Source organism: Triticum aestivum, chromosome 2A (assembly GCF_018294505.1).
Source record: "Triticum aestivum cultivar Chinese Spring chromosome 2A, IWGSC CS RefSeq v2.1, whole genome shotgun sequence".
NCBI lineage: Eukaryota > Viridiplantae > Streptophyta > Magnoliopsida > Poales > Poaceae > Triticum > Triticum aestivum.
Window position 1 is genome coordinate 699,522,321 of NC_057797.1, and position 14,380 is coordinate 699,536,700.

At 47.9% G+C, this 14,380-nt stretch overlaps 1 protein-coding gene across 1 annotated transcript; it reads left to right on the plus strand.

The window, feature by feature from the left end:
• The first annotated feature begins 580 nt into the window (after nucleotides 1–580).
• On the plus strand, nucleotides 581–1,781 carry LOC123186019 (transcription factor MYB93-like). Its single transcript, XM_044597816.1, has 2 exons — nucleotides 581–921; nucleotides 1,091–1,781. Exons 1-2 carry the CDS (start codon nucleotides 650–652, stop codon nucleotides 1,779–1,781), a joined length of 963 nt encoding a protein of 320 aa, XP_044453751.1. The 5' UTR covers nucleotides 581–649.
• Nucleotides 1,782–14,380: the final 12,599 nt, after the last annotated feature.

Genomic DNA, 14,380 nt, shown 5'->3' on the forward strand with positions numbered 1-14,380 from the left:
CTATTATTTTCCTGAATCGTAGGTAAAGAAAACATGGACGTAACGTAATTTGAAACATTATTCAGCGGTGAGATCAGCGTGTCGATCAGCATCTCCAAGGAAGGAGACGAGGAAGGTTCCTCACTCGTCCCTGCCACTACCTGACGTGCTTAACCAGATCCTGAATTACAGGTGCTACACTACACAGAGCGCTCTCATAACGAATTTTCTATACAGCAGCCTGCCACTTGTTGGGAGTGTTCACTTTATTCTTCCTTGTTGCGTGCCTTGCGACATGCAGCGCATGCAGGATATATCTGATCTTACGTGGCCAGATCTCCGGACAACTGCCCTCCTTGACTTACATCGTACACACGCCTTTTGTTTACAGTATCCGACATGGACAAACTGTGCAACACTAGTCGCCACGACGGCAGAATGGAAGGAAAATTCGTAGCTTCCGCGGCACCTCTCGCTCGTGCCCTGTCAATCTGTCATGGAGTACGACCATGGACTGGCCGTGTCCTCTACTCCTCTATATATACGTGGCCAAGGGAAGACACGAACATAGTTTCTGAGTTCTGACTTCTGGCTACTACATCCTCCATCACAGCCACCAGTCGATCCTAGGTAACTAGCTAGCAGAGCTTGTATCGAGAAAATCGATCTGATGGGGAGGTCGCCGTGCTGCTGCCGCGACGCCGACGTGAAGAAGGGGCCATGGACGGAGGAGGAAGACAAGACGCTGGTGGAGCACATCCAGAAGCGCGGCGGGAACGTCGGCAGCTGGCGCCGCCTGCCCAAGGCCGCCGGCCTCAACCGCTGCGGCAAGAGCTGCCGCCTCCGCTGGACCAACTACCTCCGCCCCGACATCAAGCGTGGCAACTTCACTGACGAAGAGGAGCGCCTCATCATCACCCTACACGCCGGCCTTGGCAACAAGTACGTACCTAGTCCACGTCCAAATTAATCCAACTACTCCACACACCATCACTCGCACAACAGCTTAGCCGCCATGCACTGTCAATTTCTTCACCGTTGGCTTTTGTATAATAGTTGTTAGTCTTGAAGCGACACTGACATGCATGGATAATTTTTCGGTGGATATTAGGTGGGCAACGATCGCGACGCACCTGGAGGGCCGGACGGATAACGAGATCAAGAACTACTGGAACACGCACATCCGCAAGAAGCTCCTACGCATGGGCGTCGACCCAGTCACGCATCAGCAGCTGCCACCCGGCCAGAGTCACCACCACCTCAACGCCACCTCCATCGCCCACCACCCCGGGGCGCTCCTCTGGGCTGCGGCGGCTACAAGCCTCGGCAGCTTGGACACCGGCGCCCTTATGCAGGCGCAACTTCTACAACAGCTCCTCCAGGTCATCGGATCCAACAATGGCGCCAGCGGCCTCATCGCCAACCTAGCTGCAGCAAACGCAATGCTAAACTCAAGCGGTAGCATGGTTCCGAACCTCTTGCAGGAGCAGGACCAGATGAACTGCCTGCAGCCGGGTTACCTCTGCAACACCTCCAATTTTGCAGAGCAGCACGTGCCGCAACAGCAGCTGACCAACGACACGTCTCCGGGAACGAGCTCCTTTGCAGCAGCTAAACAGGCTGACCAGCTCTGCTGTACTGCAACTTCATTTGCATCGCATGATGTTGCACCCGTGGGTAACTGGTCGCCTGCGCAGGAGTTCGGTGGCTTGCTGGAGCCCATGATGGAGCTGCCCGATCTGTGCTCTCTAGAGAGTGATTCTTTCTGGAAGGACATACCGGAGGACAGCTACCGTTTGTAGATTCCTCCTTCCGGCTGAAACAAGTGTGTTGTGTATAATAGTTTTGTACAGTGTTAGATCCATCATAGAGGTGTAGATGGGATGATAAAACATGCATTGATTTGTTTGTGTGTTCATTGTGCTTCTTCCAGTATATTGGTCAGTGAAGTTGAAGGTTGTCCATTGCTGATTTAATGTGACTCAGTGCTCCTTATCAGTTAAGATGTTGCCAATAAGATGGCAGACAACCGAAACAATTTTGTCGCAATGACTGTGGTGCTTATTAGATAGAATTTGGTTAAGGTTGGAGCTTAGTAATAGATGCTTCAATGAAATATTATACTGGCTTACACATCCCATGTTAGCTAATAAACGAATGGACCTAAGGTGTCCTAAAAAGCTAGTAGATTTCATTTTCAATGTTTCTTGAAGGAACCGGCAGGAAAACTATCTTTTCATTTTTTCTCAACCAAAGATGAATTTTATTGGCTCAAAATGAAGCATAAAAAAATACATAACATAATGAGGATATACTCGGCCTCTGCATAGTTAGGATACACACAGCAACGCCAACTCACACATGCAAAAACTGGACGACAACTAACAAAGTCATAAAAGACCACAACTTTGCGTAGGCAAGAAAACAAACCAAAACAGTCAGATCTGCGGTCGGCAGACTACAATAATGGCCATATCCGCATAAACCATATGATGACACCAAATGGACGACAACGTCATTCAACAACAACACCTTCAAGAAGGGAGCGACACTCAAGCGCCGTCGTCACCAGATCCAACCACAAGGCCAGAATCTAGGTTTTCGCCCTGAAGAATCAATCTGAGCATATTCAAGCAATGCCTTCAACAAGGTATGAACGTACTACGGGAGGGGAGCAGATCCCGCCGCCGCCAACCACCGGCGGGCTTTGCCTGATATGTGCTCTCTGGAGAGTGATTCTTTTTGGAAGGACATACTGGAGGACAACTACCGTTTGTAGATTCCTCCTTCCGGCTGAAACAAATGTGTTGTGTATGATAGTTTTGCATAGTGTTAGATCCATCATAGAGGTGTAGATGGGATGATAAAACATGCATTGATTTGTTTGTGTGTTCATTGTGCTTCTTCCAATATATTGGTCAGTGAAGTTGAAGGTTGTTCATTGCTGATTTAATGTGACTCGTGCTCCTTATCAGTTAAGATGTTCCCACTACGATGACAGACAACCGAAACAATTTTGTCGCAATGACTATGGTGCTTATTAGATAAATTTGTTTACAGTTGGAGTTTAGTAATAGATGCTTCAATGAAATGAATTGTTATACTGGCTTACACATCCTATGTTAGCTAATACACTCGAATGGACCTAAGGTGTCGTAAAAAGCTAGTAGATTTCATTTTCAAAAAAATTTCAAAGAACTGGCAAGAAAACTATCTTTTCATTTTTCTCGATAAAAACTGAATTTTATTGGCTCAAAATGAAGCATCAAGAAGATACATAACACAATGAGCACATATCCGGCCTCTACATAGCTAGGATGCAGACAACAACACCAACTCACACATACAAAAACAGACGACAACTAGCAAAGTCATAAAAGACCACAGCTTTGCGTAGGCGAGAAAAAAAAATCAAAACAATCAGATCTGCGGCCAGCAAAGTACAATATTGGCCATATCCGCATAAACCATCTAATGGCACCATATGGACGAGAGGTTATTCAACAACAACGCCTTCAAGAAGGGAGCGACACTCAAGTGTCACCGTCACCAGATCCAACCACAAGGCCAGAATCTAGGTTTTCACCTTGAAGAATCAGTCTGAGCATACCAATGCCTTCAACAAGGTAACAACGTACTATGGGAGGGGGGCAGATCCCGCTGCTGCCTACCACCAGCGGGCTTTGCCTGGAGGCGCTAGCCAACGGCGGCGAGGAGAGGGGCACCAACGGGCAGGGGGGGAGGGGGTGACTAGGGGTAGGTTCTGCCCAAGCCGCTCCCTAGGAACAGCTCGAGGGCTTCTTCCAATTGGGAAGGAGTTAGTTATATCGTCCCCCTCTCACTATCTTTTCATATGAAGAGAAGGAGGGTTCATGTACAGAGGTGGAAAGTTTTTGTAGAGAACTAGCTGAAACTCGACGTTTTCAACAATGTATACGCCTTCCATACAATTTTATGTAAATATATTTGTAGGCAATGGTTTTATGAAGTTATTTAGATTAAATAGTGATACATCTCCAACGTATCTACTTTTCCAAACATTTTTGCCCTTATTTTAGACTCTAACTTGCATGATTTGAATGGAACTAACCCGGACTGACGCTGATTTCAGCAGAATTACCATGGTGTTATTTATGTGCAGGAGCAAACGTTCTCGGAATGACCTGAAACTTCACGAAGCCACTTTTCAGAAAATAAGAAAAATACCTGTAAAAGATGAAGGCCAGGGGGCCCACCACCCTACCTCGTGGGCCCCCTGTTGACTCTCCGACTCCAACTCCAACTTCATATATTGTGTTTCGGGGAGAAAAAAATCAGGGAGAAGAAATCATCGCGTTTTACGATATGGAGCCACCGCCAAGCCCTAAAACCTCTCGGGAGGGCTGATCTGGAGTCCGTTCGGAGCTCCGGAGAGGGGAATCCGTCGCTATCGTCATCATCAACCATCCTCCATCACCAATTTCATGATGATCACCGCCGTGCGTGAGTAATTCCATCGTAGGCTTGCTGGACGGTGATGGGTTGGATGAGATCTATCATGTAATCGAGTTAGTTTTGTTAGGGTTTGATCCCAAGTGTTCACTATGTTCTGAGATTGATGTTGCTATGACTTTGCTATGCTTAATGCTTGTCACTAGGGCCCGAGCGTCATGAGTTCAGATCTGAACCTATTATGTTTTCATCAATATATGAGTGTTCTTGATCCTATCTTGCAAGTCTATAGTCACCTATTATGTGTTATGATCCGTTAACCCCGAAGTGACAATAATCGGGATACTTACCGGTGATGATCGTAGTTTGAGGAGTTCATGTATTCACTATGTGTTAATGCTTTGTTCCAGTTCTCTATTAAAAGAAGGCCTTAATATCCCTTAGTTTCCGTAAGGACCCCGCTGCCACGGGAGGGTAGGACAAAAGATGTCATGCAAGTTCTTTTCCATAAGTACGTATGACTATATTCGGAATACATGCCTACATTATATCAATGAACTGGAGTTAGTTCTGTGTAACCCTAGGTTATGACTGTTACATGATGAACCGCATCCGGCATAATTCTACATCACCAATCCATTGCCTACAAGCTTTTCATATATTGTTCTTCGCTTATTTACTTTCCCGTTGCTATTGCTATCATCACTACAAAATACCAAAAACATTGCTTTTACTACCGTTACCTTTTGTTATCGTTATCACCACTATCATATTACTTTGCTACTAAACACTTTGCTGCAGATATTAAGTTTCCAGGTGTGGTTGAATTGACAACTCAGCTGCTAATACTTGAGAATATTCTTTGGCTCTCCTTGTGTCAAATCAATAAATTTGGGTTGAATACTCTACCCTCGAAAACTGTTGCGATCTCCTATACTTGCGGGTTATCAAATAGCTAGTGTGGGATAGCAAAACCACCTTTTGAAAAGACTTGTTCCTGGATTAAAATTGGTTCATGATGTTTTTTCCCACCGTAGTTTCCTAAAAAAATTACACTAAGAACCATATATTTTCTAGCAAATTAAGTGACAATTTCGAAGCCAGATCAGCACAAAACCATTTTGAATAGAACCATAGTTAACTATTGGACAATTTTTTTTACTTGGTGGCAACAGTCAGCATGACATGTCGCATCCGGTTGGACAACCACTAAATGTGTTTGGAAACATAATAAAGAAATAATTGTGCTAGATCCGTTCACTCAAGAAAAATTGTGCTAAATCCATTGTAGTGACTTTACACACAAAAAACACTTGAGCATGTTTTCTGTGTCACAAATATTAGATTCGTTTTGTTAAACTATTGTGTACCCTAGCAGAAAAAATTGATCTACAAAAATAATTACTGAGCATCGACATATGTAGAGGACTAAATTTAGAAAATGTTACAGTCCCAACCAATGTAATAGGAAAGCTCGAGATATTAATTAACATTGGGTGATGCTTCTCGATTACTTGGTCTTGGTCTCCAGGGTGAAAATCCTATGTTTGATCCTACTTGGTTATACCTCGCAATGACGGTGTTCTTTGTGCCGTTATCCTGATGAAGGCATTGCTTAGAATTTACATTGACTTGATCTTCGAGGTGAAAATCCATGATATGTCCTTTCGTGGTTGGATCCGGCAATGGCGGCACTTGTGCGTTGCTCCCTTCTTGAAGGCGTTGCTTTTCCAGAACCTTTTTCGTAGTCTTTATACTATCAAGAGATGGTTGGTGCTAATGGTCACTGTTGTATATCACCAACTGTTGTTTTCTTTGCTTTGGTTTTCCTTTTCTTTTTCTCCCTCTACTAAGGCATAGCTTCGGTCTAGTATGGCTTTGCTTCTGCTGGCGTGATTGTGTGTGTGTGTGTGTGTGTGTGTGTGTGTGTGTGTGTGTGTGTGTGTGTGTGTGTGTGTGTGCATCGTAGTTAGTATGCAGAGGCCAGGTGTATGCTTATTATGATTGTATTCCTCGATGCTGCATTATGAGTCAATAAAAATGCCCTTTATAAAAAAACAGGCTTGCATTTCATGGACGTAACACCATCAGATAGATGAGCTGCCCTATTTCTTTATGGTGCCTTATTAGTTAGGGTAGGAAGTTGTTTGTGCAGTGTTGAAAGGTGATGGAGCTAACTCAAGCATACAGAGACCGACGCGCGGCCTTCTAGAGCTGAGACGGAAGTCAAAATGAAGGGTTTTACCTCTGATCATGTAACAACATCAAATTAAATCTAATGGCTAGATGTGCTAAGCATAAAGAAGCGATGGCTTGGTGCTCTAGCTGATCGATCCCTACAAGAGCAGCAAAAGGGTCGTTTATAGTTAGGAGTTGGGTAGGTTAAAGGCTTGCCCGATGTTTGAGGCCTTTCTTTTTTCTTTTTTGTGAAACGTTTAAAGCCATTGACTTGTTCCAACAAAAATAAGGGAAGAGAAGAAGGATCGCTGTGAGTGACCAATGATTATCGTTGGGTTATTCTGATCTTACACCTTTAAGGAAGTCATATGTGTCATTTCAATGGATAATGACTGGTAGCATTTTTAAGTACAAGGTTAAAAGAACTCTGTTGACTTTAGTTGCTCGTGCCAAGCTAGTTGTAGTTAAGGATATTGTTTGCTCTGGGTTCTTGGAGCTGAATAGGAAACGGGGTGGAACAATTAAACTCGGTGCACGTTTTCTTAGTGTGCATATGAGCGGACTGGATTGGCACGGATCGAGCCGCTGGGTCATACTGAGCAATTCTGGCCAACTAAGTAAAAGGTGAAAACGGTGAATCCAAACATTTTTTGCAGGGCGGTGAATCTAAACTAAATTATGAAAGGGCAACGTTAGACGCCAGCCATAAAAGATCCGCCGCCTCGCGAGCCATTGGATTCAATCGTAAGATGATCGTCAGATTCAGCTACAAGCTTTGCAACAAGGATGATGTTGCGTTCAGGTGTTTCAACAGAGTTCATGTTGTTGAACTTTCGTAACAAAGGTATTGTTGCGGAATTTTTTCACAATAGGGATAATGTTGCAGACTTCTTTTGTCTCCACTAGAAAGTCTTTCAACATCGATAGTGTTGCAGAAATCTTTCTTGCAATAAGGAGGATGTTGCAAGAAAACAAATCACGGTATCTCGTTCTGCGCGAGCTCCGGTCGAACAATGGTGAGGGAGGAGCGGCGCTCGCCATCGCACCGCCGCCAATGAGCGCCGGGCCTCTGACAAGGTCGCCTCGCCTCCATCCTCCTCTCCGGCAAGGTGGGCACACCGCGTGCGGCCGACGGTCGTGGTGGAGGCAGGCGGCAACGGTGGCGACCGCGCCTGACCCCGGCTGCAACCTCTCCACCATCATTCTCTTCGGCAAGGTGGACGGTTACCAGTGCTGAAGGGTCGAGTGACGCACGTGGGATCTGGATGTCGCCGCGTCACAGTCTCACCTTCGTCATCCTCGGTCTGCAACAGACCAATTGTTGCGGGGCGTAAGATTACAACAAAGGGTGAGTTGCAAATCTAATGGTCATGGCCCATGGGCCCCGTGGTGTGCAGAGAAGACGGCGGATGCGAGAGCTGCGATCCGCCGGGTGAATAGAAGCGCTTCTCATTATGAAACGGACTTATCTACTTATTACTCCCTCCATTCCAAAATATAGTGCGCCCGCGCTTCCCGAGGTTCAACTTTGACCGTAAATTTAACCAACAAGACCAACTACGGCGGGAGAAAAAATTATATAACTGAAAACTTCTTTCGAATACGAATTCACTAATATAATTTTTGCTCCCGCCACAATCGGTCTTGATAGTTAAATTTACGATCAAAGTTGAAGCATGAGGATAAAAGAAGCACTACATTGTGGAATGGAGGGAGTATCTCTTAAGGCAGAGAGTTATGTACACCCAGAAATGATGGCGTTTTACATGCCTTGTCTCAAAGGAAACACTTGATGACGACATGAGACAGGACCGATGGTTAAATATCGTTGCTGTTTTTCTACTTACCCATGCACAAACCACACACGAACTGCTAAGTGCTTGTGAACGTGGGCAACTGAGGAAGATTCTAGGCGAAGCTAACCCTGCCTCGCCGAACCAATCGCCAGGCCGGGCAAAACAAAACAGTAGCTAGCTGGTGGATGAATTGGTGCACAAAGGGAAACGTATTTGACTGCCGTTTGTCCGGAGGGATCAGCATGCATGCATGCGACGCAGGTCGCCCTACTTGACGCGACGAGAGATTTTCAGTTACCTACGGCGCATGCACGCCCCGTTTACCGAAGCGACGACGCCGACGTGCCAACCAAACCACTATGCAGGCAGGCTACACGTACCGGCCGGCTGCCGGATGTTGTCTCGGTGGCTTTTGTCCCTTCCCTTGCACAAGGGATCAGGTGGCGGTCTGAACGGGAAGGCAACGTGTGGTTTTCCACGGGAAGAGATGGGTGGTGAGCCACGGTCCCGAGTCCTGACGCTCGGCGCCGTATGGATATGGTCATGAGCACTCAGATGCAGAAGCTGCACATGAGCTCCTACAAGAGCCACGGTGCCTTACGTTTATGCTCCAAAAGAATAGGTCATAACGCAGGCCTAACTGTTGGGACTGGGAGCGGTTTTCCACGAGTATTTTAGTTGGATTCTTCACCGAATTCACGACCCAAATCATCTGGCAAAACCTCAATCCAGCCGCCAGTAGGATTAGCTAAGGACATATTAGTATAGTATAGTAGGCCAAGGCCATCTCCAACCTCACCCTAAACTTTTCGTATCAGTCGTAGTCATCCAACGTTGTGCTGTATCGGTCCACAGCGCGGTCTGAACATACTTTTTTTCCCGCAAACTGAAGACAAACATAGAGAGGCTTTGCAGGAGTCTGGACCGCTCCCACGCTCGCTTCTAGCCGTCCTGACCCACCCAAAACCCCTCCCGTACCCACACGAGCTTCCCACCTGAAACGGTCAGCGTCACTCCAGAGCACCAGTGCCCGCACTCATGCCCGGCCAGGGCGGATCGCTCATTGGCGCCGACATTGAAGCGGCACGCCGGCCGAGAGAGCGCCGCCCACGCCGCTTCCCTGCAACAACTACATGTTCAAACAACAGGAGACCGCCTGTCCGTCCGTCTGCCGCCCACATTGATGGCACACAGTTGCCGAGGCATCCCCTCCGGTGCCACCTGTTCGTCTCTGTGCTGCCTGCCATTACTATATAAACCTCTGCCCCGGCCATAGCCACAGTGATCCACCTCCAATCTCTCTCTGCACCACTCTCACCATGGATTCCTTCCCTGCCAAAGCTCTCTGGGATGGGCTGACGCCGGGCCACAAGAAGGTGATGACCGTCATTGCCGCCGACAGGCAGGCGAAGGACAATGACGTCCCAATGGAGGACGCGACCAACGACGATCCGACGCCTCCCTCCTACTCCTCCGCACCACCCTCCTCTGCCTCCATGCCACCCTCGCCGGTGCACTGCACCATGACCATCGACGAGGCCCGTGCCCATTACATGGACATGGTGCGGGTGTTGGGGAACGTAGTAATTTTAAATTTTTTCCTACGCACACGCAAGATCATGGTGATGCATAGCAACGCGAGAGGAGAGTGTTGTCTACGTACCCTCGTAGACCGGAAGCGGAAGCGTTAGCACAACGCAGTTGATGTAGTTGTACGTCTTCACGGCCCGACCGATCAAGCACCGAAACTACGGCACCTCCGAGTTCTAGCACACGTTCAGCTCGATGACGATCCCCGGACTCCGATCCAGCAGAATGTCGGGGAAGAGTTCCGTCAGCACGACGGCGTGGTGACGATCTTGATGTTCTACCGTCGCAGGGCTTCGCCTAAGCACCGCTACAATATTATCGAGGATTATGGTGGAGGAGGACACCGCACACGGCTAATAGATCTCAAGGATCAATTGTTGTGTCTTTGGGGTGCCCCCTACCCCCGTATATAAAGGAGTGGAGGAGGGGGAGGGCCGGCCCTCTCTATGGCGCGCCCTAGGGGAGTCCTACTCCCACTGGGAGTAGGATTCCCCCTTTCCTAGTAGAACTAGGAGCCCTTCCAATTAGTAGGAGTAGGAGGGAAGGAAAGGGAAGGGAAAAGGAGAAGGAAGGAAGGGGGCGCCCCCCTCCCTAGTCCAATTCAGACCAGCCCATGGGGAGGGGTGCGGCCACCCTTTGAGGCCTTTCTCTCCTTTCCCGTATGGCCCATTAAGGCCCAATACGAATTCCCGTAACTCCCCGGTACTCCTGAAAATACCCGAATCACTCGGAACCTTTCCGAAGTCCGAATATAGTCGTCCAATATATCGATCTTTACGTCTCGACCATTTCGAGACTCCTCGTCATGTCCCTGATCTCATCCGGGACTCCAAACTCCTTCGGTACATCAAAACTCATAAACTCATAATATAACTGTCATCGAAACCTTAAGCGTGCGGACCCTACGGGGTCGAGAACAATGTAGACATGACCGAGACACGTCTCCGGTCAATAACCAATAGTGGAACCTGGATGCTCATATTGGCTCCTACATATTCTACGAAGATCTTTTATCGGTCAGACCGCATAACAACATACGTTGTTCCCTTTATCATCGGTATGTTACTTGCCCGAGATTTGATCATCGGTATCTCAATACCTAGTTCAATCTCGTTACTGGCAAGTCTCTTTACTCGTTCCATAATACATCATCCCGCAACTAACTTATTAGTTGCAATGGTTGCAAGGCTTATGTGATGTGCATTACCGAGAGGGCCCAGAGATACCTCTCCGATAATCGGAGTGACAAATCCTAATCTTGAAATACGCCAACCCAACAAGTACCTTCGGAGACACCTGTAGAGCACCTTTATAATCACCCAGTTACGTTGTGACGTTTGGTAGCACACAAAGTGTTCCTCTGGTAAACGGGAGTTACATAATCTCATAGTCATAGGAACATGTGTAAGTCATGAAGAAAACAATAGCAACAAACTAAACGATCAAGTGCTATGCTAACGGAATGGGTCAAGTCAATCACATCATTCTCCTAATGATGTGATCCCGTTAATCAAATGACAACTCATGTCTATGGTTAGGAAACATAACCATCTTTGATCAACGAGCTAGTCAAGTAGAGGCATACTAGTGACACTCTGTTTGTCTATGTATTCACACATGTATTATGTTTCCGGTTAATATAATTCTAGCATGAATAATAAACATTCACTACTGGAATCAGCTACTTTGCCATCTGCCAGCTCTAGCAGACGACAAAGAAGCTCTGTGCCATCAGCTACCCGAAAGCAGACGGCAAAGAACTGGTTGATGGCAAAGAAAGCCTTTGCCATCAGCCAGTTCTTTGCCGTCCGCTAGCTGACGGCAAAGATTCTTTGCCGTCGGCTAGCAGACGGCAAAGAGGGAGGGGCCCCACTGACGAGCTGCTTAAAAAAAACTTAACGCCCCCCCTCTTTGTCGTCTACTAGCAGACGACAAAGAGCAAATAAGCGGACGACAAAGGGGGGCGGACGGCAAAGATTTAACATATCTAACGGCGCGCCCCCCACCCCGCCCCCCCTCTCTGTTTCTCTCCCCTGCTCCCACACGCGCGCCGCTGCCACCACCACTCGCCGCCGCCGCGCCCCGGCCCCCCGCGCCCCACCGCCCCAGGCCCGGCGTCGCCGCCTCGCCCCCCTCCTCTACCGGCCCCCCGCCTCGTCGCCACTGCCGCCCGGTGCCGTCGCCCCACCGGCCCCGTCGCCCCCGCCGCCCTGCCGTTTCAGCGTCGCCGCGCGCCGGCCCCCCGCCCCCCGCGCCCCACCGCCCTGGGCCCGGCGCCGCCGCCGCCCCAGGCCGCCCCGCCCCCCTCCTCCACCGGCCCAGGTGAGCTCTACCTCTCCTCTGTTTTTCCTTTTTTTCTTCTGTTTTTTTAGTTTTAGTTTAGGTTTATGTTTAGTTTAGATTTAGTTTTAGTTTTAGTTTTAGGTTTAGTTTTAGGTTTAGGTTTAGTCTTAGTTTAGTTTTAGGTTTAGATTTAGTTTTTTCCTTTTTTTTCTATTTCTTTAGTTTTAGGTTTATGTTTAGATTAGATTTAGGTTTAGTTTTAGGTTTAGTTCAGTTTTAGGAAAGAAAAAGAAGAAGAAGAAAAAAAGCAGGAGAGGAGGAGAAGAAGAAGAGGAAAAAGGAAAGGAGGAAGAAGAAGAGGAGGAGGAGAAGAAAAAAGAAGAAGAGGAAGAAGAAGAAGAAAAAAACAGGAGAGGAGGAGAAGAAGAAGAGGAGGAGGAGAAGAAAAAAGAAGAAGAGGAAGAAGAAGAAGAAAAAAACAGGAGAGGAGGAGAAGAAGAAGAGGAAAAAGGAAAGGAGGAAGAAGAAGAAGAAGAAGAAGAAGGAAAAAAAGGAAGAAAAGGAAGAAGAGGAAGAAGAAGAAAAGGAAAAAAGACCCCGACCCGGCACCCCGACACGACACCTCGACCCCGAGACCCCGACCCCGACACCCCGAGCCCGACCCCGACCCCGACACCCCGACCCCGACACCCCGACCCCTACCCCGACACCCCGACCCCCCGAGCCTGACCCTTCACCCCGACCCCGAGCCTGACCCGACACCCTGACCCCGACACCACACCCCGACCCCGAAACAACACCCCGACACCGACACGGCACTAACCCGACATCGACACGACACCCCGACCCCCCGACCCCGAAACAGCACCCCGACCCCGACACGGCACCCCGACACCAACAGGACACCCCGACCACCGACACCTCCCTAAAAGGTGTTCTTTGGCCTTCCAGAGGCCGACGGGGTCATATATTTGTGAATTATTAGTTAGGTCATATATTTTTCGATTTTGTTATGAAAAACATCATATATAATTGTGTTGATCATGTAGTTTTAAATGTGCAGTTGTTTCATCGCTGCGAGGTTTGGTGTTCGACGACCTCGCCGTGCGTTTGACGAGCTCTGCCCCTTCGTTCGTGGGTGAGCACAAATGACAAGTCCTCCTCCCCCATTAATTATTTGATCTATTCCGATGAAACTTGATAGCTAGCTATATATGTGTCTTGAATCATCAGTATGCGTAACCAATATGTGTCTCCCGTTCGAAAGCGTCATAATTATAAATATGCATGCATTTGCATATTTATAACCTTGATTCTTTCGAATTGTCCAACGCTATCCATGGACAGCCCGAGTATGTGTAGATTGGGTTCGTTTTCCCATATGCTTTGCTCCGGATCCGACGCATATATTTCGTCAGTGCCTCCCCTGTTGTTCTCCGGGTACACATTCTCTCTATTTATTGCAGAGACATGTATCAGGAGAACAGCGGGGAGGTGCTGCCGAAATTTTGCGTCGGATCCGGAGCATAGCATGGGAAAATGAACCCAATCTACACATACACGGGTGGGATTAGGACCTATCATTACCTATTAGAGTGTAGGTTGCATGGACGTAATAAAATTGACAAAGTAGATCAACTAATGAATATATACATGGTGAATTACATATATAATTGTTGTGTGTCTAGTAGCTCTGAAAGTCAAGATGAGTGACCGTGCTTGGATGTATACCGGTCACACTGGTCAGAACAAATGGAGCGCTGAATGGTTCACAAAAACTAAGGGGTTTGTGCAAGCCGCATTTGCAAATGGCCAAAAGAAAACCTGGTGCCCCTGTTTCCGGTGCGGCAATTGGGAAAAGAAGACAGAGGCTGAAATGGGCAAACACCTGCAGAAGAGTGGTTTTACGCCCGATTATACGGTGTGGACATTTCATGGTGAGTCTGCCCAACGTGACCGAGCTGAGGTGGATCGTCGTCGCACCGGCGAGCATGGTACCGGGATGGAAAACATGGTGCAAGGCTATGATGATGCTCGAGATTCGGACAAGGAGATGGAGGAATCTGCAAAGGCCTTCAATGAAATGTTGGAGTCTTCGAAACGTCCGCTCCACGAGCACACCG